At 47.8% G+C, this 25,646-nt stretch overlaps 1 protein-coding gene across 1 annotated transcript in view; it reads left to right on the forward strand.

The window, feature by feature from the left end:
* RIN3 (Ras and Rab interactor 3) overlaps positions 1–25,646 on the forward strand; it is a 172,828-nt gene that overhangs the window by 24,104 nt on the left and 123,078 nt on the right. Inside the window, exon 2 of the mRNA XM_064375175.1 lies at positions 19,711–19,915. Within this exon, the coding sequence (XP_064231245.1) occupies positions 19,711–19,915 (205 nt within the window). The remainder of the gene's footprint in view (positions 1–19,710; positions 19,916–25,646) is intronic.

Raw genomic sequence — 25,646 nt, forward strand, 5'->3', positions numbered from 1 at the left:
CTTTAGGTTAGGACACAGTCTACCTGGAACTGATTTTTTTGTTTGTTTGTTTTTTGAGATGGAGTCTCGCTTTATCGCCCAGGCTGGAGTGCAGTGGCGCAATCTCGGCTCACTGCAACCTCTGCCTCCCGGGTTCAAGCGATTCTCCTGCCTTCAGCCTCCTGATTAGCTGGGATTACAAGTGTGCCTCACCACACCTGTCTAATTTTTTTTTTTTTGTATTTTTAGTAGAGATGGGGTTTCACTATGTTGGTCAGGCTGGAACTGATTTTTCAGTTGTGAAGAAGGGATCAGGCTTTATTGTTCTCTCAGATGGATACCCAGTTGTTCAACACCCTCGGTGTGCTACTATTTCGGCCATGCAGAAATCAAGTGACTGTATATGTGCAGCTCTATTTCTGGACTTTTCTGTTACACTGATCTGTGTGTCTGTCCCTGCACTGATACGCCATTTTAATCACTTCAGCTTTGTCATAAGTCTTGATACCCTGCAGAACAACCCCTACCCCCTCTTCAAGTGTGGCCTGGATCTTCTCAGTCCCTTTCATCTCTCTCTGCCTTTCTTTCTTTTCTTTTCTCTTTTTTTTTTGGAGATGGAGTCTCACTCTTGTCACCCAGGTTGGCATGCAGTGGCGTGATCTCAGCTCACTGCAACCTCCATATCCCAGGTTCAAGTGATTCTTTTGCCTCAGCCTACCGAGTAGCTGGGATTACAGGCACACGCCACCATGCCCAGCCAATTTTTGTATATTCAGTAGACACAGGGTTTTGCCATGTTGGCCAGGCTGGTCTCGAACTCCTAACCTCAGGTGATCTACCTGCCTCGGCCTCCCATAGTGCCAGGATTACAGGTGTGAGCCACCACACCCAGCCTCTCTCTGCTTTTTTATAGAACACCTTTGGGATTCCCATTGGGATTGCACTGATTCTGTACACCCATTTGTGTAGAATTGATGCCTTGACAATATTGTCTTCCACTCCATGGACAAAATCTGTCCTTCTATCCCTCCTTCTCCTATTGTGTGTCTATGATATTTAATGTTTATATCATAAGCAGGCATCAGTAGAAATTTGGCAGTGATTAGAAACATAGATTGACTCAAGAAACTGCCAGGGTTCATATCCCCACTCTGCCACTGGCTAATTCTGTAGCCTCAGTGAGTTAACTTCTCTATGTCTTGGTTTCTTCCTCTCTAAAATGGGAATGACAACCAGAGTAATCTTATAGCATTCTTTTAAAGAATTAACTTGGTTAATATATGTTAACCAGCCACAGCAATGCATAGTACACAGTAAATAGTAACCTCTGGAAACATAATTTATTTCTGCATAGGTAATATGCTCATAGGATTTAAAACAAAAATATATAAAGAAAAAGATACACAGGGAAGACATCTTCCCACCTGGGTCCCTTCATGTCCCTGTTTATACCCCTTCCTGACTGCTAGTGTCCTGTATCTTCTTTCAGAGTTTCTTTATGCAAATACAAATAATTATTTTTTTCCCAACAAGGGAGCACAGTATACATAGTGTTCTGTATGTATGTGAGTGGGTAATATTTCCTTAACCACTTAGTGGTTGGGTTGTTTCATATGGTACTAATATTTCCTGTTACTTCCTACATTGCTTTTGTCCTTCAACCACACACCCACCCTAGGAATCTTCCCACGTCAGTACACAGAAAGTATGCTTGTGATTCTTCCTACAGCTGTGGAGTATTCCATTCATTTCCCTGGTCCCTTATTGATGGACATTTAGATTGTTTCCAGTCTTTTCTCCATGACAGACAACGCTCCCCTGAATCCAGTGAGTACTTTTGTCTGTGTGTCCTTTGCATGTATGCAACCATACATATGAGTTCCCACAATTGCTGGGTCAAGGGGCCTATGTGTTTGCAATTGTGATAGAAGTTACTGAACAGCCTCAATGAAGACTGTACTAATTTATGCTTCCACCAGCTATAAGTGAGTGCCTTAGGGACTATTTTTGATGGCTATATATTATTCCAGTGTTTGTATGAGGTTGAACATCTCAAATTGCTTTATTTCTAGGTCAAAAATGGTTGGATGTTGCCAGTTTCATATGGTACTAATATTCCTTAACCACTCCACTGTTGAACACTCTTTCTTGAGCCCTTATTCTACGTTGGGCTTGGGCACACAGTGGTAGATAGGCCAGATACTGGAACAGAAGCTTGAGTTAGGGGGGAGACCAGCACGTTACAGGCAGTATCGTTTGACTCTTTCTGGTTTTCCACAACTGCAAGTCATGTGACAGTGAACATCTTTGTCCATTAAGCTTCATTTGCATTTTAAAAGTATCTCTTTGAGATCTAGAAGTGAAATGGCCCGCACTGTGCAGTCTTAGCCAGAAAAAGAGCACAGAGTTCTCTAAATATGCCTGTACACAGCCCAGCTCAGTACCACATAGGAATACTCTTAAGGGAAACTTTATTTTTCAAAGTTTCAAGTTATGTTATTTTTTGAGTAGGCGATGTAGTCACACGGTTCAAATTCCAAGGGTACAAAAGGGTGTACACCCTGTCCCCCGGCCTCCCAGGCCATCTCCGGGGATGCCACCTGATCACTCTTGGGTCTGTCCTTGCAGAGATGGCCTCAGATTGTCCTAATATACGTGACAGGTGTGCTCAGGGCCTGCCCGTTGCCCTTGGTGACCTGGTTCTTGTGTCTTTGCTGCCTCCAGCTTCAGTCCCAGCCAGGTCATTGGCCCCTAAATCCTGTCTTCTCCAGTAACTATCTCCATGTTCAGTGAAGTTTCTGGGGATCTTGGGGCAGGGGGACATCAGCTGCACTTTCATGTGACTATTATTGTAATTGTTATTACATTATGCCCAGAATAGGGTCTGAGCCGATAGTAGGTACTGAATAAATAACTTATTGGGAGAATGAATGGTTGATGCTAACATCACTGAATGTTCGCTGTACTCCAGGCACTGTCCTGAACTCTTTATAGCAAACCCATAAGTTATTAATGCTTATATTTCCCATTTTAAGTCTAAGCAAATTGAGGCAAAGAGAGGCTGAGTCACTTGTGAAGGCCACCGAGCTGGGATTCTAACCCAGGCTGCCTGGTTCTCAAGTCCATGCTTAAACCACTAGACCACTTAGCTCTGGTTGATGACTGAAGGCTGAATTGCATGCAGCACCAGGGACAGGATTGGTGCCATCCTCTGGGTCCTGGTGGGAGTGGACACACCTGCCCAGAACAGGTGGTGGGGTCAGCAGGACAGGCAGGCTGAGTCAGCTTAGGCCTTTCCCTATCTGGATGACCCAGATAGGGAAAGTGGCTAGGACTTTTGAGCCAGAGAAGATTCCAGAGGGAGGGAGGGTGGAGGAACTGGGAGTCCACGTTCCTAGGAGGCTGGGGGTGTCCAGGGTTCGCAAGAGCAGAGCCCGAGAAAACAGAGTAGCTGGGAGTAGAGGCTCAGCAGATAAAAGCCATGAGCCATCAACCACAGTGGCTGAGAAGGGGCCCCAGGTGGGCCTGGCACCATCAGAAGGGCCTCAGTGCTGAAGCTGGCTGCCTCCACTGGCTCCACCAGGGCTCCACACGGCGGGGTCAATGTAGGCAGGTAGAGCCCAGTGGGGACAGCAGGGTACCTGGCTGGAGGCAGGAAGGCAAGGCTGGTAGCTGGAGAGTGCTGGACACACACTGAATGACAGAAAGCCTGCAACGCACACAGATGTGGAAAGCTTGAAGGCCTTTGACCTGTTAGACCCCTTGGTGTGGGCTGTGACATGTGAGCTGAGGCAGTCTGGCCTGCTCTCAGCACTTCCGAGGTCCTGAAGACCTGCCTAAACTGACTTTCCCTGTTACAGGCTGTGGACAGGGGCCCACAGAACCCGTCCCCTGTTCCTGGGGCTGACCCGCCGAGGGTCGGGGGCCTTAGGCTGCACTCTATTCCTCCCTCCTAAAGGAAGGTCTTTTGGTTTCCTGAGGGAGGAGAAACCCAGGGAACTTTCTCACAAGATTTTCCAGACACTGTTCTTGGAGCCACAAGCACCTATGGAAACCCGCCAGGGCCCTGTGCGGTGATTTGGGCCCTGTGCGGTGATTTATGCCCTGGAAGTAGGCTGAAGGCGTGTGTTGAGTGTTTGTGCTTTGTGCATGTGTGAGAGATCCTGGTTCTGAAACTGCTACTTCTCTTCCATCCCCACGGGACCTCCATGGTCAGCCTGGAACTGTGTTTTTGTTTCTGTGTGCACCACAGCCTGGGCCAGAGGTGGAATGAGGAAGCAGCTGTGGCTCAGCTTCACACACATCTAGGAAGAAGGATCTGGCAGACCCGAAGCCATGGAGAAGCCGACCTGGCCGCCTGCCTTCTCCTAGGCTGTCCACTGGGGCAGGGCCAGCCTGGCTTGGAAAAGAAGCCTTCAGGTGGCAGCTAGCCAAGGGTCGGTTGAGTTACAGAGTTGTGGAATTCATGATGCTGGAAGGAACCTTAGTCCTTGGTCTGATCCATGCTCAGGAAATACATAGCACAGCTGCTGCTGCTCTCCCAGGCAGAGCCCATGGCACTCGTCACCAGTAGATCCCTGCATTCTCTCAGCTGAGCCCTCAGCAGAACAGTCTAGGCAGCTGTTGTCAGTCAACTGGGGTTCACGTTGGGAGTTCAACCTACTTGGCATCCCAGATCTGGTTCAACCTACTATTTGTATTGAAGAGGCTGCTGAACCTGGAGAAGGAAAGTGAATTGCCCAAAGTCACATAGTAAATAACAGAATCAGACAATGCCATTTCCTTTATATCATACCCATTCTTCTGAAGGTTTTACAGCATTGCCACGTTACCACCCATCTCATAAACCCTTGTTATCTCCATTCATCTCCACAATGGGATTCCACCCTCCAAATTCAAATTAATTTCCCAAAAGCATTGCGGAGCTACAGAAAAACTGATGTTAGGTCATGTTAATACAAGTAGAGTGTCTAGATTGAGAGAGGTAATGGTCATACTCCTTTCTGTGCTACTCAGGGCACACCTGAGTATCGTTTCTATTTGGAGACTCCACATTTCAGAGGTACAAAGAAAGAAGGATACTCATTATACTCAAAAGGATAAAAGCAGTATGATAAGGAGGCACAGAACCACTCCATAGTTTATGGTCATTAGATTTTTGACAAGGCTGCCAAAACAATTCAATGGAGAAAGAATCATCTTTCAACAATTGGTGCTGGAACAATGTGCGATATCCACATGCAAAATAATAAAGTTAGACCCTACCTCACGCCATATATAAAAACTAACTCAAAATGGGACAAAGATCTAAATCTAAGAGTTGAAATGATAGAACTTTTAGAAGAAAACGGATAAATTTTCATGATCTGAGACTAGGTCATGGTTTCTTAGGTATCACTAAAACCACAAACAACAAAAGAAAAACTAGACAAATTGGACTTCTTAGATTAAAACTTTTGTGTTTCAAAGGACACTCTCAAGAAAGTGGAAATGCAATCCATAGAATGGGAGGAAATATTTGCAAATCATATCTCTGATAAGGGACTTATATCTAGAATATATTTAAAATTTACAACTCAGTAATAGAAGACCCAATTCAAAAATAGGTAAAGGATCTGAATAAACATTTCTCCAGAGAAGATATACAAATGGCCAATAATGGGCCAGGCATGGTAGCTCATGCCTGTAATCCCAATACTTTGGAAAGCTGAGGCAGGAGGATTGCTTGAGTCTAGGAGTTTGAGACCAGCCTGGGCAACATAGACCCTGTCTATACAAAAAATAAAAAATTAGCCAGGTGTGGTGACACACCTGTGGTCCCAGCTACTTGGGAAGGTGAGGTCAGTGTAGGTGGGAGGATCACTTGAGCCTAGAGGTCAAGGTTGCAGTGAGCCATGATCACACCACTGCACTTCAGCCTAGGTGACAGTGAGACCCCATCTCAAAAAAAAAAAAAAAAAAAAAAAAAACAGCTAAAAATGAACAGATGCTCAACATCAGTAGCCACCACAGAATTGCACATCAAAACACAATGAGACACATAGGTTGGTCGTAGTCAAAAAGACGGTAACAAGTGTTGGAAAAGTGATGGAGAAATTAGAGCCCTCATATGCTGCTGGTGGGAATGTAAAATGGCGTCACCACTTTGGAAGACAGTCTGGTAGCTCCTCAAAATACTAAACACAGAATTACTATATAATCCAGCAATTCCACACCCAGATATATGCCCAAGGGAACTGAAAACATACATTCCATACAAAAATTTGCACATGAATATTAGCAGCATTATTTGTGATGTCCCCAAATTGGAAACTACTCACATGTTAGTCAGCTGAAGAATGGATAAGTCAAATGTGGTATTTCCATAAAGTGGAGTGTTACTTGGCAATAAAAAGAAATGAAACATTGATATAGAAGTACCGATAAATTCCGCTAGCTGCCAATACATGGATGAACCTTGAAAACGTGATGCCAAGTGAAAGCCAGACACAAAAGGCCACATAGTGTATGACTCCATTTATAGGAACTGTCCAGAATAAGCAAGTCTACAAAGACTGAAAGATTAGTGGTTGCCTCAGGCTAGAGGGAAGGGGTCAGGGGTGAGGAGGAGTGACTGCTCATAAGTAAGGGATTTCTTTGTTGGGTGATGAATATGTACTAAAATTGATTGTGGTGGTAGTTGCACAACTCTGTGACTATGTTAAAAAACCACTGAATTGGTTACTTTAAATGCTGTTAAAAAACAAAGCACTCTATCTGGAAATTCTTGGAGACACCCAACTTAGTGTGAACCACAGCTGATAAACGTTCCCTCTAGGGTGGTAGTTGCACAAGCCATCTTCCTGTAGTTTAGAGGCTTTATGGGGGGCAGGGAGAGTTGTCCTCATGGACCAATAAAATGTAGAAAAAGCAGTAAGAGGAAACATTTCAGGGGAACAGATGAAATCTCAAATAGAATTTGAGAATTACTTCTCAGAATGGGTTGCCCAGTGAGGTAGCTAGCTCATGTGATTAAAGGTCTTCAAACAGATACAGCTGCGGCTTGCTAGGGATGGTGGAGAGGGAACTGAAGTGTTAGGAGTCGGCTCTCAAAAGCCTATTGTTAACTATCCAGAAGTCTTGCTATCTAGGTGTAAACCTTTGGAGAGCTTGACCTCAGCAATGGTGGGAGTGTTTACGCCCTGGAAACTGGCAATTGCTACACATCATGGCTTTTGCTTTTTTTTTTTTAATCTTGGCTCACTGCAACCTCCTGGGTTCAAGTGATTTTCCTGCCTCAGCCTCTCAAGTAGCTGGGATTACAGGCGCCCGCCACCATGCCTGTCTAATTTTTTAATTTTTAGTAGAGATGGGGTTTCACTATGTTGGCCAGGCTGGAAGGCTTTTGCTTTTTATTTACTTATTCACTGTCCTAGACAGGTGTTTTATTGGAACACCTCTGATTTATGCTCCAACAGGTATCTCTGTGTGCTCACCTGCCTCCAGATATTCCCAGATCCACCTCCCAGCCCAATGGGAATTCCTTCCCTGCTCTGTTCCATGTCTAAATCAGCCCTAGCATCCTCCATAAACTGTTGCTGAACCACCTCCCCTCCCCCTCCACCCCATCTCATTTGGTAATTACCACTTGCTAAGAGTCAGCTGTGGGCTGGGTTCTTTAGTTACACTGTCCCATTCAGTTCTCATCCTTGAGGTGGGTGGCAGTCTCCCTGCTTTACACAAGAGGACACTGAGGCTCAAAGAGGTGAGGAGCTCACGAGGATCACAGGCCCTGCCCAGCCTGAAGCCTGTATCTGTTTATTACACCATGGAATGAGGAGTGAGGAGTTCTCCCAGCCCCAATTGCCTGAAGCCCACATTGCGCTCTTCCCTCTTACGTCTCTCCCGGAACCGGGAAATTCAGGGTAAGGTGTCCTCTGGCATCAGCTGTTCTTTGGCCGCAGTGACTTTCTCTGGCTCCTGCTCTGGTGGCTTTGTGACAGCTGTGGGGGGGGGGGGTCCCAAAAAGTCCCCTGGGGCTGATTCTTTGGATGGCCAGTTGAATCTATTCCTGGGGCTAGACTCATCTTGATGACCTTCCAACATGGGGCTCTCAGGTTTCTGAACTAACTTTAAAATGCCAAGAAAAAAGCAGCTGATGGTCATGGGGACATGACACTGGCAGAAGGAACAGGCCTAGGTGCCTTGGGCTCTGCTCCACTCCACATTTCCTGGACTTGGGGCATGCTCTGGGACCCCGGGGTAGGTATGTGTGTATGCACATGAGCTTTTTTTTTGTTTTTGAATTAAATATCTCAGTGTAGAGAAGTCTAGAGAAAAACTTTGCAATGCCCTAAGCACCCATAATTCAGCTTTGTTAATTCCTATCACTTTGCCACGTTTGTTTCAGATCTTTTGGTTTGGTTTGATAAATAAATCGTTGCAGAACTAGTTGGAACCTCCTTTGTACCCCTCCCTGATCCTATCTTTTTCCTCAGCCCAAGGGCAGCCATCTTCCTGAATTTGGTGTGTTCACGTATCCACAAACAGGATATAGAACTGTGGTGCCTGTTTCTATATACTTTATATAACTGTTTTCATTCCTTCTGTAATTTGCTTATTTCACTCAACATTAAGGTTGATTTTTTTGGTTTGTTTTTGTTTGATTGCTTTTAAAACTTTTTCTTTTAACTTTTTGTTTGGACATGATTTCAGACTTCCAGAAAAGTTACAGGAGTAGTACAGTGAATTCCTGTTTGTATACTCCTTTCACCAGATTCACTAATTGTTAACACTTTGTCACATTTCCTTGTGCATACTCTTTCTTTCTCCCGCTCTAATTTTTTTCTTTTTTCTTTTTCTTTTTCTTTTCTCTCTCTCTTTTTTTTTTTAATCGAGATGGGGTCTCACTCTGTCACCCAGGCTGGAGTGCAGTGGCGCGATCACTGCTCACTGTAGCCTTGATCTCCCCAGCCTCAGGTGATCCTCCCACCTCAGCCTCCCAAGTAGCTGGGACAACAGGCCCGCACCACCAAGCCTGGCTTCTAATTATTTTCTAAATGATTTGAGAGTAAGTTGCAGACATTTTATCTCTTTTTTTTTTTTTTTTTTTGAGACAGAGTTTCGCTCTTGTTACCCAGGCTGGAGTGCAATGGCGGGATCTCGGCTCGCCGCAACCTCCGCCTCCTGGGTTCAGGCAATTCTCCTGCCTCAGCTTCCTGAGTAGCTGGGATTACAGGCACGCGCCACTGTGCCCAGCTAATTTTTTGTATTTTTAGTAGAGACGGGGTTTCACCCTGTTGACCAGGATGGTCTCGATCTCTTGACCTCGTGATCCACCCGCCTCGGCCTCCCAAAGTGGACATTTTATCTCTTTACCCCACATACTTAAGTGGATATTTGTCAAAGACAAGGACCAAAATCAGGAAATTAACATTCATGCAATAAACAGAATTTTGAGATTTAACCATCTGTGTAGTATTGATTCCAGCCCCTTCCCTTCCCTCCCCTTCTTCTTTTCTTCAAGATGTATTCTCACTCGGTCGCCCAAGCCGGAGTGCAGTGGCACGATCTCAGCTCACTGCAACCTCTGCTTCCCCAGTTCAAGCGATTCTCCTGCCTCAGCCTCCTGAGTAGCTGGGACTACAGGCCCGCACCACCACACCTGGCTTCTAGTTTTTTTCTAAATGATTTGAGAGTAAGTTGCAGACATTTTATCTCTTTACCCCACATACCTCAGTGGGTATTTCTCAAAGACAAGAACCAAAATCAGGAAATTAATATTCATGCAATAAACAGAATTTTGAGATTTAACCATCTGTGTAGCATTGATTCCAGCCCTTTTCTCTCTCTCTCTCTTTCTTTCTTTTTCTTGTTTTGTTTTTTTGAGACGTAGTCACACTCTGTCGCTCAGGCTGGAGTGCAGTGGCACAATCTTGGCTCACTGCAACCTCTGCTTCCCAGGTTCAAGCGATTCTTCTGCCTCAGCCTCCCTAGTAGCTTGGACTACAGGCACCCACCACCACACCCGGCTAAGTTTTGTAGTTTTAGTAGAGACTAAAGTTTCACCAGGTTGGCCGGGCTGGTCTCAAACTCCTGACTTCAAATGATCCACCCATCTTGGCCTCCCAAAGTGCTGAGATTACAGGCATGAGCCACTGAGCCCGGCCTTTGGCCATTTCTTTTATTGATAAATAATAGGTGTACATATTTTTGGGGTACATGTGATCTTCTGACACATTCATATAATGTATTAGAATCAAATCAGGAGAATTGAGATATCCATCACCTTAAATGTTTATCTTTTCTTTATGCTGGGAACATTTAAATTAATCTTGTTGTTTTGCTATATACAATAGATTAATGTTTACTGTAGCCACTCCACTGATTTATTGAGCTTCCTGCCTTTTAACAGCTATGTGATTATCCGGGATGGACTGAGTCACGCTTTATTTATCCATTCTCTTCATTGGCTTTCTCCACTTTCTCTTTGTTGTAAATGCAGCAGCAGTGGCTATCTGCAAACACGGGTGTCCAGGGAGTGGGGCTGCTGGAATCTGGCCTCCAGCATTTCTTCTCTTTTAAATGTTGACAGATCCTCATCATAGTTGGCGTAACTGTTTTTATTCTCAGGGGAGCTTTGCTCCTCCCCAGCCTCAGACCGTCCCTCCTAAGGAGCAAATGAGGACCAGTTGGGGTGAGCAGGGCCTGTTTTGGGGAATGAGATAGATGTGCCTGGTGGACTAGGTTGGCAGGGTCCCCAAAGCAATAAGTGTCCCTGGGAGAGAGGGCATGACCCTATGTGTGGTTGCTACATCCAGAAAAATGTGACCTATTAGAGTTGTTATTATGGGCCAGGTATTACCAGCTCCATTGTACAGATAAGAAAACTGTTGGCCAGACGAGGTGCCTGTCATCCCAGCACTTTGGGAGGCTGAGGAGGGCAGATTACGAGGTCAAGAGACCGAGACCATCCTGGCCAACATGGTGAAACCCTGTCTCTACTAAAAATACAAAAATTAGCTGGGCATGGTGGTGTGCGCTACTCAGGAGGCTGAGGCAGAAGAATCTCTTGAACTTGGGAGGTGGAGGTTGCAGTGAGCCCAGATAGCACCACTGCACTCCAGCCTGGTGACAGAGCAAGGCTCCGTCTCAAAAGAAAAAAAAAATGTTCATTTAAGATGATTTTTATTTATTTTATTATAATTACTATTGAGACAGGGTCCTGCTCTGTCACCCAGGCTGGAGTGCATTAGTGCAAACACAGCTTACTACAACCTCGACCTCCTGCCTCAGCCTTCTGAGTAGCTGGGACCACAGGTACACATGTAGGTGCCCAGCTGATTACTTAAATTTTTTGTAGAGATCGTGTCTCACCATTTTGCCCGGGCTGGTTTCAAACTCCTCAACTGGAGTAGTCCTCCCACCCCAACCTCCCAAAGTGCTGGGATTATAGGCATGAGTCACTGTGCCTGGCCTATTTAAGATGCTTTTTTTTTTCTTTTTTGAGAGAGTCTTACTCTGTCGCCCAGGGTAGAGTGTAGTGGTGACATCTCAGCTCACTGCAGCCTCTGCCTCCCTGCTTCAAGTGATTCTCCTGCCTCATCCTTCCAAGTAGCTGGGGTTACAGGCATGTGCTGCCACGCCCAGCCAATTTTTGTATTTTTAGTAGAGACGGGGTTTCACCATATTGGCCAGGCTGGTTTCAAACTCCCGACCTCAGGTGATCTGCCTGCCTCAGCCTTCCAAAGTACTGGGATTACAGGTGTGAGCCACCGTGCCTGGCCTATTTCAGATGATTTTAAATCATGTTAGTGATGCATAATTATTATAAACAAACCACCTTCATTTCTCTAAAATAACTCGATATCTTACATAGCCTTCTGGAAATTATTTCTATGTAGATTTCTATGTCACTGTGTGTGTTTGTATGTATTCCCAAGTGGAATAATGAACATTATTGAACACTCTTTACCAGGTACTGCAAGGATATGTAAACATGAATTTTTTTTTTTAAACTTTCAAGAGCTGGAAGAGTAGAGCGGTTAGAAGCATAGACTCTGGAGCCAGATTGCCAGGGTTTGAATCCCAGTTCTGCCACGTATTGGCTGTGTGACCTTGGGTGAATTATTTAACCTCTCTGTGCCTGTGTGTCTTCATCTTTACATGGCACCACTAGGTGTAGCATAGGTATATTCAGTTCCTAGGGCTGCTGTAGCAAGTTACCACTAACTTTGCAGCTTAAAGCAGCAGACATTTATTTTCTTATGGTTCTGAAGGCCAGAAATCCAAAACCAAGGTGTCAACTGGGCAGGTTGCATCTGGAGGGTCTAAGGGAGAATCTGCCCCATGCCTCTCTCCCAGCTCCTGCTGGTTGCCGTCCACCTCTGGCACTCCTTGGCTTGGGGCATCATAACTCCACTCTCTGCCTCTACCCTCACACGGACCTCATCTGTGTCTCTCTGCGTCTTTCCTTCTTATAGGGATACTTCTCATTGGATTTAGGACCCACTTTAAATTTAGGTTGATCTCATCTCAGTAGCCCTAAATTATATCTGCAAAGATCCTTTTTTCCAAATAAGGTCACATGTACAAGAACTGGGGTTAGGATTTGGACATACCTTCTGGGGAGACACAAATCAACCTCTGAGGTTGAATCGGGTGGGTGTGAGGATGACTGAATTACGTGGCTCTGGGGGCCCACAGTGGGCACCGTGTGGTGTGGACTATGAATTCATGACACAGGCAGGTTGCTCTCCTGGCTGGCATCCCCAGGGCCCCTGCACTTCCTCTGTACTCATGATGTTTGGTCCTGCGGGACCAGGCCATCCTGTCACATTTATCACCAGAGTCACACTGGCTTCTACTGGCCCGAGAGCCCTCTAAGGCCAGGGACCAGGCCTCTCCATTCCTGTAGACCCCTTTTGCCTGGCTGAAGCTGGGAGGTTGCCCTGCCTTGGGTCAGGATGGTAGGCGGGGTAGGGACGGCCTTTTCCGGTCCTCCGCTTGCGTCACACACTCTCCCCGCCCCCGGTGTGTTCTGGCCAGGTCTATACAAGAAGTGAGGCTGCGCTGGAACTCTCCAGGCTGCTTCCCTAGGGCTGACATAAGCTGGCACCCTGTGGAGCTGGGAGACTTCTGTGTCTTCCCCCCACTCCTAACAGGCAGCATCCAGCTAGGGCCCCACACCCCAAGCTGCCATCCTCACCGCTCTGTCCCCACACTTGGTCAGCCCCTTAGGCCAGCTCTCCACCCTGAAGCTGAGCTTCCTCCTTCTACCCCCCAGGCTGAATAGGCCTGAATGCAAGCACAGGCACCATGCCCAGGAGCTGTGCACACTCCAGGCCAATTCCCATCCTCCTTTAGGGAGCTGATGAGAAAATCCCTGTAGAAGCTGAGAGGCTGAGTCCTGCAGCCGAGGGGCTGGGTTTTCTGGGGTGTCTGCTGACACTGCATCGGGCAGGACGGTCTGGGTGGGTGTCCGGTGGCAGCAGTAGGACCAGAAGCCTGTGGCCCTGCTGCTCTGAGCTCATTGTTCTATTCCCAGTGGCAGCTGTGGGACCAGAAGCCTGTGGACCTGCTGCTCTGAGCTCATTGCTCTATTCCCTATAAGTGGGAGAACAACCCGTCGTGGAGCAATTTCTGTGTCTGGTGGAGGTGCTCCAAAGCTTCCAAGGCTCTAACAGCAAGCGCCTTTCATTATCCAAGGTCCCGGTTCTGCCTTTGCAGGGTCCTTGGCAGAGTTGGAGTTCAGCTGGTGAGAGGGAGGGTATGGGTGTCGGAGTGGCCGGCTCTGCCAACAGATGGCTGATCGGATGCCGGGTGGGCTTAGCAACAGTTCCTGGCCACTGGAGCTGCTGTGGCCAGGCCGGTTGATGAGAGTCATCACAGCTCTAAAACAAAGCCTGCATGTTACCTGCTCTGGGCACTTCCGAAGTCTTTGCCATCCTGCCCCAAGTGCCATCCTTGGCACAGACAGTTTGCAATCGGAAGTGGACACCCAGGAACTCGGGTGACCTGTGGCAGCTGCCTGGCTCTGTCACCCTTCTTTGGCCTGGACAGAGAAGATGCCATGTCACTTTGTTCCTTAAGGGCCCTGTTACTCCAGGGACACAGTTCAAGGTCCAGACTTCCCTAACTCCAGCTGTTCCTTCTCTAACTTCTAGACATTGCTCGAAGCCAAGGGGCTGCAGCCTTTGACCTCTTTCTTACAGATTCTTCTCCACCCTGAGATCCTTGCATCTGCCTATGAGCAAGTCTCTGGGAGGCCTGAGCAGGTATCTGGGAGGGCCTTTGTTCCAGCCATATGGACCACCCAGAGGGAAGGGAGAGCATCGCAAGGGTTGGGCGGTGGGTGGAAAGCAGAGGCTTAGGGGCCTGTGTCCTCTCTGGTGTTTGAGTCTGAGCCCCCAGGTTGGCCCCTTCAGCACTCTGCTCTGAGGTGCCTGGGACGATCCTGGGCCTTAGCGTCTCTTCACAGGGTGGGAAAGGGGTCCTCCCAGTGGCTTGTTTCTGTGTCTATGCCAAGTCACACCACGTGGTTCCCAGGCACTTGAAATTGTGGGTTACCCTGGGGCCAGATGTTGGGCACAAGACAAGCAACACACAGATGTGGCCCGCAGTCACATCAATCAAATGTGCCGAGTCCTAAAATCAAGGCTTTAAAGTGAGAGAACTGTAGTAGAAAGAGGAAGAGAAGCATTTATAACTAGGGGGTTGGGAGGATGGAAAAACTGTACCATTTACTGAATGGTGTGTCAGGCACTGTGCTAAGTAGTTGACAGCTCATGAAATTTTCCCAGTAACCTTCTTAAATAAAGACAGCTATGATGTTTTTACTTTTTATTTTTGTTTATTTATTTAGTTAGTTATTTTTTGGAGACAGGGTCTTATTCTGTGGCCCAGGCTGAGTGAGTGAGGCAATCTCAGCTCACTGCAGCTTCCACCTCCAGGCTCCAGCAATCTTCCTACCTGAGCCTCCCGAGTAGCTGGGACTACCTGCTCACACCACCATGCCTGGCTAATTTTTTTAAAAAGTTTTGTAGAGATGAGGTCTCACTATATTTCCCAGGGCTGACCTCAAGTTCCTGGGCTCAAATAACCTTCCTGCCTTAGCCTTAATCCCAAAATGTTTGGATTACAGGCATGAGCCACAGCACCCAGCGAATTATGTTTTTACAGGTAGTTAAACTGAAGCCCGGAGAGGTAAAGTATTAATAACTGGCCAGAGGTCACACAGCCTGCATTCAAACCCAAGGTACAGCAGGCAGGCCTCATCTGAAGGGGCTGTAAGGATGGGAAGAACTGTTTTCCCAATAGTTCACCATTAAAAATATAAAACATACAGGAGACTTGAAAGAACTTTGCAGTAAACACCCACACACCCACCAGTAACCCTCAATGTTTTTCTCTGTTTCGTTACATATCTCTACCCATCCATGAATGCACCTTACTTTTTAATGTATTTCATAAAAAGTTGCAGACCACCCCTGAAGGTCAGCATGAGTAACTAGAGTTAACCAGAGTTCGGTATTTAGTTATGATTATCTTTTATTGTTTTGGTATAAAATTTACATGTGACAAAAGTAAATGCACACATCTAAGTGTACTGTTTGAACTTCATATAAGTGGATTCGTGCCATGTGTACTTCTTTGCATTTGGCTTCTTTGACTCAGCATAATGCTTCTGAGATTCATTCATGTGGTTGTGCGTATGGGTAATTCCTTTTTATTGCTGACTACTGGCCCGTTGTGTGGACATGCCACCATTTGTTTATCTATTCTACCACTGATGGACACTGGAACCAGGTGGTACTGAGCTATTAAGAGGAGAGCTGCTGTGATGATTTGTGTGCGAGTCTTTCTGGATGTAGTATACTTTCATTTATCTTGGGTATGGGGCATAGGATAGGTATATGTTTAGGTTTATTAAAAAGTGCCATATCTTTGTCTAAAGTGGTTGTACCTATGTACATTCTCCCCAAAAGTGCACTAGCATTCTGATCACTTCCCATCCTCACCACTATGTGATGTTGTCAGTCATTTTAATTTTGGCCATTCTAGTGGTTATACCGTGGTATCACATTGTGGTTTTAATTTGCATTTCACCTAATGACTAATGACTTTGAGCGCTTTTTCACCTGCTGGTTGTCCGTTTGTATGTCTTCTTCTTTGAAGTATCTGTTCAAATCTCTTGCCCATTTTAAACATTGATTTGCTTGCTCTCTGTCGGATATATGTTTTGTAATTTTTTCCCCCAGCCTGATGGGCAGAAGTTGTAAATTGTGATGCAGTCTAACTTAATCTGTTTTTTCTTTTATGATCATTGCTTTCTGTGTCTGGGCTAATACGTTTGCCTACCAGGTGGAAATAATCTTGGGAGAAGAAATAGACCCTGAAGGAGGAGGTGCAAGTAGACAGAGCAGCATGGGCACCGGCTCCAGGTGAAGTGTGGGTTCTGTCGGGTGATGGAGAACAGCCCTTTGTAGCGGGTGTCTGGGGTTGAGCAGCAGAGGCCCAGAAAGGGAATGCCTTCAACATTAGGGGACTGACTGAATTCTTTAGCCAATGGAATCCATTGAAAGTTTTAGAGCAGGAAGGGATGTGATCACAGGACAGTGAGATGTACAGGCCTCATGATGCTGGAGCCCGGGGCAGTTTTCACTCGGTCACCCTGAGGGCAGTAGCCTTGGGCCCCAAGATGCAGGTGGGACTGCCGGGCTTGGAACCAGGTTTATCTCTGTGAATTCTTGCAGCCCGTCCTGGGCCCTGAGACCACCCAGGTCCCCCCAGATCTTCATGGGCCCATTTATTCTTGCGAAGGAAGCCCGAGCGCTGGTCTAGGCGTGTAGCTAACTGGCAGCCCAGCCTCTCCTCCCAGCCCTGGGGAATGCTTGTACATGTGGATTTAGGGCCACCTCTCCCTGTGGCTCCAGATGCTCATGGGGCCCTCCCCCATCCCCTCTGCCCTCACCTCCGCCCACTCTCACCCTTCTCTCACTCTCTCCTTGCACTTGTTCCGGGAGCAGGAACTGGAGGCTTGGGAGTCTGCTTTTCCTTCTGCCTGGAAATCTCTTCCCCAGATACCTGCATCCGGGCGTTTCGTCCACAGTCACCTTTTTCAGGCGTCTTCCCTGGCCCTGCAGTTTGGAACTGTCCCCATCCCCGGACCCTTTCTTCTTCCTCTGTGGCGGTATTACCATCTGACATCCTCTAGTCACACATTTGCCTTGTTTATTGCCTGTCTCCTCCCCTAGAATGTAAACACCATGAAAGGTTTATTTTTTTTTACTCTTGTTCACTGCTCTAACCTGTGCCTGGAACAGCATCTGACATTGGCAGGTCCACAGAAACAGCACAGCCCAACTGAATGAGAGGCCCACTCCCTCATTACTCCCAGAACTTCTGTGTTTGATGGCAGCTTTGGTTCTGCAGGTGAAAAAAATGGGGATGAGCCCAGGGCACACCTAAGGCCACCCAGCAAATGGGGGAATCTTCCTTCTCCCAGTCCCCATTGTACAGATGAGGAAACAGACCTTGAGACGGAAAGGACTTGGCCAAGCGCTAAGCCATATTCGTGGCAGAGAAGAAATGGAAGTCGATTGCCCTCACTCCCTGTTATTAAAAGTCCTAATTGGCCTGGGGGAGGCTGGGGGCCAAGCAGGGATGTTTAAGGATGATTATAATATCTTTTGGTGCCAGAAGATATCATTGTGTCTCCAAGTGGGGTTGGAGGAACTGCAACCCAAGCATTTTCTTTTCTAGGAAATTCAGACCTCCATCATTTTAACTTTTCCCAGACAAGATCCTGGGACCACACTCAGGGCCTGGGAAGTGGTTACATCTGTATCAGCCAGGCCGCCCTGGCCTTGAGCTCCAAATGAGACTGTTCAGCCCCAGTTCCACAACCATGGACTTCCACAGAGCCATCCTACCCTGGTCCCACCAGCCCCAGGATTCCTGCCATTTCCCAGGACACTCATGTTTTCCTGGTGACCTGGCTCCTTCTACTGTGTAGGCTGCAGGCTGTGGACCGGGAGGGGAAATCCATAGGCAGCTGGGAGCACACATAACATTCGTGAGAGTCAGGGCTCCCCAGAGGATGTGGGAGGGAACTTTATCCCAGGGTGCAGACAACTTAACACTGACCTTCACACCCCCCTCTTCGTGACAGGCAGTCCCAGTCAGTTCTCTCCGAAACCCACTGCTCAAAACACACAACACTGCTGGGCCTGTTTAATCCAGCACTGTCCGACCCCTCCACCACCCTGGGACCCCCGGTACCCCTCAGCCCTGCCCTCGGGCGGTTCCACTTTCCTCTGCCTTTTTACAGGCAGACCTCGTCCACCTGCCCCGAGAGGCTCCTTATAGCACATGCCCTGGATGCTTCTGGAACCAACACCAGCCTTGATCCCTGGCATCCCTGGGCAACATCACAGAGACACAGGGCAAGATGGAAGGCACCACCCACAGCTTCATAGCTTCCTGAGTACCCTCCTCTGTCTGATGAAGGTTTTCACCCCTGCCATAAGAAACTTGATGCCTTAATAGGAGGCAGGAAGACCTTACAGCCCACATGACTCAGGATGTGAGGCTCCGAGATGTTGTTTCTCCTTTTTGGGAATCAAAACCAGCCTGTGTGTGTTGGGACGGGGAAGGCAAACGTGAGGGTCTTGGGGAGGGTCTGGGATCTCTTAAACCAGACAGAACTATGAACAGTAGGCGGTGCCATTTCCCAGCGAACTCCTCAGCTTGATGCTGTTTCCTGGGTCTGTGATCCTCCTCCCCACACTGTGCTGTGTTGACATATCCTCATCCTGGGGCTCAGACACTGTTGACTGGGAAAGGGTAAGAAGGAACTTTTTAGAACTGTCCTATACCAGCACCATCGAGTGGAAATCTAATGCAAGCCACATATGTCGTTTTAAATGTTGTAGCAGCTGTATTAAAACAGGCAAAGTAATTTTAATAATGTTTTATTTAACCTGACACATTTAAAACATCATCTTGCCAGGCGCGATGGCTCATGCCTATAATCCCAGCACTTTGGGAGGCCAAGGGAGATGGGTCACTTGAGGTCAGGAGTTCAAGATCATTCGGGCCAACATGGCCCATCTCTACTTAAAAAATATAAAAATTAGCCGAGTGTGGTGGTGCACACCTGTAATCCCAGCTACTCGGGAGGCTGAAGCAGGAGAATCGCTTGAACCCAGGAGTCTTTGGAATGAAATCCTATGTATATTTTGTGCTTACAGCACGTATCAGTTCAGACAAGCCACTTTTAAGAGCTCAGTAACCACTTCTGGCTAGTGACTATGGCAGTGCAGATCTTTCTGTCTTGACCTGGGTGGTAGTTACTCAGGTGTAGACATATGTAAAAACTTGGCTAGCTGTAGACTCAAGATGTGTGCATTTCACTATGTGTGTTACTCTTTAAAAGGTTTTAAAAATCTTCTTGAAGGCTCTGCTCAAATGCCACCCATTTTCCTGAACCCACCCTGGGATGCAATTAGCTGCTGCTTTTGCACTGTGCTTCTGTTATATTTCTACTTGTACTGTAGCTGTGTCTCGCCTGTTTTCCTATAAGCACCCTAAGATGAAGACCATGGTTTGTTGATTTTTTTTTTAATTACCCAAAGGGGCACTGACTACCTAATGCCGAATAAGTAAGCATGGCTGAATGGAATCCCTAGGTGTTGTTAACCCTCTCTGGGCTGGCTGCAGGTTGGCTGATCATTTGATTCTGTTTTTCAGTCCCATTCCAGTTGTTGGCAAAGGAGAGGAAGAGGAAGAGGAAGATGGCATGGGGCTTTGTCTGCCAGCCACCCTAAAGAACTGCCTTCCTCACCGCCGGGGCATCAGCATCCTGGAGAAGCTCATCAAAACATGCCCGGTGTGGCTGCAGCTAAGTCTGGGCCAGGCAGAGGTGGCCAGGATCCTGCACCCGGAGGCAGCTGGGGTGAGTGGGGGCACCTCCCACTTGGTAGCACACACACCCTGAGGGACTCAGGCATGCTCCACACCCGCCCTGACTCCCATGTGGAAGCAGCTACCATGCAGACAACTACCTGTGTGTCTCCCTTTCCTACATGTGTCAGTTTTTTGGCCACCATATTTTTCCAGAACGCAGGCATGGGAGGCTGCTGGGAGGCCTGCTTTCTGCTCTGGGGAGCAGGTGTTCATGGCTGGAGAGGAGGGAGTGGGTGGTTTACAGGCTCTCTGGGCATTTGGGCACCTGAGAGGCAGGACTGATGCGGTCAGAAGGACCATGCTGGCCTGCTCTGACTTTGAGAGCTTGGCCGGGCATCCAGGGTCTAGAGAGTGTCAGTCAGAGCCTGGGTAAAAATGGCTTTGTGCTCCCTGTTTTACATATGCAAATAAGGGCTGCATGATGGAGTCAAAAGATGATTTGGAGGTCAGGCTCTGTGAGTGGACATGTGGCTTAAATTTTCTAAGCCTGACTTTTGTTGCTTTGAAATAGAGGCATTCACACCGCCTCCAAGGCTCTTGTTCCTATTGCATGGGAAGATAGATGATGGATGGATGGATGGATGGATGGATGGATGGACGGATGGACGGACAGATGGACAGATGGACGGACGTCAGACAGATGGACAGATAGATGGATGGACATATGAACAGACAGACAGACAACAGATAAGCAGGTGATAGATGATGAAATATGAGTCAGAGCTCATCATATGTTCCTTTCACCGCCCACACACATTTTCTTCTATACACTGCTTCCTTTTAAAAACAACTTGAATTTGTTTAATTACCAAAGTGATATACATATGTGTTCGTTATTTAACAAAAAGCCAAGCTGGACAGAAGTGTAAAAAGTAAAGGTCTTTTCCACCTACTCTAACCAAACTCAATCCCCAGAAGTTTTTTCTTTTTTTAATTGAGATGAAATTCACACAATATAAAATTTAATTGAGATGAAATTCATACAATATAAAAGTACACAGTTCAGTGGCATATAATACAGACACAATGTGGTACAACCACCACCTCTGTCTAGTTCCAAAGCATCTCATCGCTCAAAACAAAGCCCCACACTCCTTAAGCAGTCCCTCCTGCTCCTCCCCTCCTGCAGCCTTGTAACCACCAATCTGCCTCCCAAGTCACGTTGAGTGTGGTGCGTCTGTCCGCACATTTTCCGTATAGACTCACGCCTCTACTGTGGCAAGCATTCACTGAGTACTTGCTTTGCTCCAGGAAGTCTTGTAGGTTCTTCATGTGAATCTGCCCATGTAACCTCATAGCAGCCCTAGGAGGTAGGCATTGCCCCTCTGCCCATTTTACAGATGAGGTAACCGTGATACAAAGAAATTGAGTGCCGTCCCCCAGGGGACATAGTGAATAAATGGCAAAGTGAGAATCCATCTGGATGCAGGCAGTCTGGGTGCCCTGTGCTATGTTGAGCACAGAGATTTATTTGGCTCAGCTGGACTCGTGTCCTCCAGCCACCGTGCACTTTTGATGGTCTCTCCCCTGCTGTGGTTGCAGGGCTTGTCTGCCTCCCGGGAAGAGTCCAGATGTATAAGTACAGGGCTCAGATGGTGAGTGGACTCGTTCACCTCGGACTAGGTAAAATGCATCAAGTTGCCAGTTGTACCTGAAAGTTGGAATTACTAGAACTTACGGGGCCTTCTGCAAAGTCCCAACCTCCTTTTGCTACACCGGCCCCTGTCACAGGGAGTGGGGACTGTGGTGGCCTGAAAGCACAGCAGTGTCCCGCCAAGACCAGGAGGACCGCTGGCCTGGAAAGGCCTGGGTAGAAAATTAAACCAGGGTCTCCTGCCAATGAGTGTTCAGCCGGCACCCCCTCTGGTCCCCAACTCCCCTGGTGGGTTCTCAGGAATGAGCTTACTACTCTTGCTGGGAGGAGGCAGCTCAAGACAAGCCCAAGGGGCAAGTTTCTGATGCTGAGGGATGGCCATGTTCCGGATTTTTTTGATCATCAAGAGGGGCATGTCCAGATGGGGATTGGCCAGACAGCGGGGGATGCTCCCAGGAGAAGGTACTGGCTCTCCAGAGCAAGCTGGGCAGGACATCATCATGATTGCTATGTCAAAAGATTCAGTCCTCTCTTCAGAAAGTTAGCCTGGGCACGGTGGCTCATGCCTGTAATCCCAGAACTTTGGGAGGCCACAGTTGGAGGATCCCTTGAGCCCAGGAGTTCAAGACCAGCCTGGGCAACATGGCGAGATGTCTTCTCAACAAAATATACAAAAATTAGCCAGGCATGGTGACACACACCTGTAATCCCAGCTACTCAGGAGACTGAGGTAGGAGAATCGCTTGAACTGGGGAGGCAGAAGTTGCAGTGAGCCCAGATCACGTCACTGCACTCCAGCCCAATTGACAGAGTGAGACTCTGTCAAAAAAATAAAAATAAATAAAATAAACACAACTAAAAATAACTGTAGTGGTTCTGTTTGGAGAATGCTGAGTTATTCCAGGCTCTGTGCTTTGGAGATATCATTTTGTAGTCATCCTGTGAGGTCAATTCTGGTGATGAAACTGAGGCTAAGAGAAATGCTTCAGTTTGGGTTTCCCCAGAATCAAATCCCTGAGACAAGAATTTGAGCGCAAGTGACTTATTTAGGAAGTAACCCCAGGAAGCACCAGTAGGGGAACCAAGCCAGGGGAAGGGACTGTAAAAGGTACATTGTGATGCGAGTTACCCCTGGGGGAAACTGGAGCTAATTCCTGCTGGAGAACTCTGGGGGCCAGTGTGGAACACACATCTTGGGGTTATCCCACCCAAGGGGCGAGGGAACTGTGTATTATTCACTGACTCCTGATGGTCGTGGGTCAAAGGCTGTGGGGTGTGAGGATGCATTTTCCAGCCCCTTCTCTCTTCCTTTTTTTGTCTTTCCTTCTTTCCTTTATTAACAGAGTCTTTCTCTGTCGCCCAGCCTGGAGTGCAGTGACACAATCTCAGCTCACTGCAAACTTCACCTCCTGGGTTCCGGAGATTCTCCTGTCTTAGCCTCCTGAGTAGCTGGGACTACAAGTATGCACCACCACACCTGACTAATTTTTTTATTTTTAGTAGAGACAGGGTTTCACCATGTTGACCAGGCTGGTCTCAAACTCCTGACCTCAGGTGATCTGCCCACCTTGGCCTCCCAAAGTGCTGGGATTACAGGCGTGAGCCACTGCACCCAGCCCCCTTCTCTCTTCCTTGACTGTAAGATCTGACTCTTGCCAGAAATCCTCGGGTGAAGAGATGCAGAGCTGGCCAGTGGAAGTAGGGCTGGAGTCCACTAAAAAGATAAGGCCCCATGGGGATGGGTGGGTCACCAGCTGCACCTAGCACTAGAGTGGGGTAACTTTCGTAAAGGGCACACAGCTAGTAAGGTACAGGGCTGAGGTTTTAACCCAGGCCTGGCGAGGCTCAAGCCCATCCCTCCAAAAGTGAGTAGCAAGAGAGACATAAAAGTAATTTTCTGAGGTCAACCAGTGCTGGATGGGGTTGGATATCAGCCAGGTTTATAAAGATGGATAAGATGCAATCTTACCACTGTCCTCTCCGAGGGTCTAGTGGGGGCTCCATGCACAAATATGAACCTAAAGGCACCGGGAGGGAATAGCTAAGTGCTCTGTGAAAGGCAGGGCAGTGGGTTACCTGGAACAGGAAGAAAGCACATCCAGGTGGGGTGATCTGGGCAGACTTCCTGGAGGAGGTAGACACCAAGCTGGGCCATGCAGGATGGATGGGCAGGATGGGATGGGGGAGCTGACAGAGTCTGCTGGGAAGTAGTGGATGATGGAATAGCACAGGCCAAGGCCCAGAGGTGGACGTGAGCCTGACTGGGGCCCTTGGGGTTGAAAGAGTGGCGGGATTAGAGCCCACTGGGACCCTGGCGAGCAGGACCACCTTGCATTCATCTACCTGGGACACCATTGACTGATTCAGGTCTGGGAGCACAGAGTAAGCCTGGCTCTGATTGTTCACTGGAACAAATGAATCTGCTACTTCCAAACTGACAGAGCCAGGCTAGGTTGCTCAGGGCCTGCGGCAAGAGGCAAAGACCACGGAGCTTAGTTCATTTTCTAGGTGAGCACAAGTTAAAGCAAGGCCTTAGGACTTAATCCCAGCCTCAGTGGTGCAAGAAGCCTGGACACGCCTTCAGCCCTGGCAGGGGAGGCACCAGTCAGCCGAGGCCCAGAGAACTCTTCTACCATCCAGGTGCTGAGTATGGAGGATGTTGAGACCGTAGGTGACTGCACTAAAGGAGTCAGCCATTCCCTTCCCACTGCCGCCCACTCGCCACCTGGTTCTGAGGCCGTAGCAGCTGGGTCAGCCCTGAGAACAACAGAGTGGAGGAGCCATGCCCTCCTTTGCCCTCCCTGCTCTATATTTTTGAGCATACGGAAAGCCCTGAGTGCACATGCTGGGATGAAGATTGCCAGCTTTTCCCCAGAGTTGCCGTATGCATGATCTTACTTGATCCCCAGCGATTTCTATCAGGTAGGCAGGCGTTAGTGTTCCCATGTTCAGATAAGGCAACAGAGGCACAGAGAAGTCAACTCACTTGCCTGAGGGCACACAGCTGGTAGGAGCAGAGTCTATCTGGTGTGATCTTCAACTGGCAAGGCCCTTTGCTGCACAGTAGCGCTCCCACAGAACTGGCATCCATGTAATGATGTCATTGTTTCTAAAGATACAGACACCATAGGTGGTCTCCAGGCTGTGGAAACTCAAAAGGTCCTCAGAAACCACCTGGGTCTAGCCCTGCTGGCACCAGTGAGAGACTGTGCTTCATTGTATCTGGCGGTGGTGCTCAGGAGGCTGGAGATCCAGGCCCTTTGTTCTAAATATCTGTATGACCTTGACCACATCCCACCCCTTCCCCGCTACCCACCTCCCCTCCCAGCAGCCTGCTTCTCTGATAAGGTTTTGGGAACATGCTAGCCCATTTTTTGATTTGTGTGTGTCCAGAAGCAAGGCAACCAACTTTTGTTTTAGAATAGTTTTAGATTTACAGAAAAGTTGCAAAGATGGCGCAGGGAGTGCCCCTATTCTCCACACCAGTTTCCTCATTGTTAACATCTAGCATTAGGGTAGTACCCGCGCCACAATTAAGAAACTGATCTTGATACATTGCCATTAACTAAAGTCCATACTTTACTCAGATTTCCTGTTTTTTGTTTTGTTTTTGAGACAGGTCTTGCTCCGTCAGCCAAGCTGGAGTGCAGTGGCACAATCACGGCTCACTGCGCCTACCTCCCAGGCTCAAGTGATCCTCCTTCCTCAGCTTCCTGAGTAGCTGGGATTACAGGCACACACTACCATGCCCGGCTCATTTATTTTTTTACTTTTTGTAGAGACAAGGTCTCCCTGTGTTGCCCAGGCTGGTCTTGAACTCCTGGGCTCAGGCAATCCTCCCATACTGCTGGGGTTCCAGGCATGAGCCACTCACCTGGCCAGCTTTTACCTAATGCCTTTTCTCTGCTCTGGGATCCCATCCCACATTACATTTAGTTATCATATCTCCTTAGGCTTCTCTTGGCTGTGACATTTACTCAGACTTCCTTTGTTTTTGATGACCTTGGCAGTTTTGAGGAACAGTGGTCAGGTCTTTTATAGAATGTTCCTCAACCAGGACTTGTCTGATAGTTAGACTGGGGTTAGAGGTTTGGCGGGGAAGACCACAGTGGTAAAATATTCTAAT

The sequence above is a fragment of the Aotus nancymaae genome, unplaced genomic scaffold, assembly GCF_030222135.1.
Source record: "Aotus nancymaae isolate 86718 unplaced genomic scaffold, 86718_ANA_hifiasm-v0.15.2.pri h1tg000011l, whole genome shotgun sequence".
Taxonomy (NCBI): Eukaryota; Metazoa; Chordata; class Mammalia; order Primates; family Aotidae; genus Aotus; species Aotus nancymaae.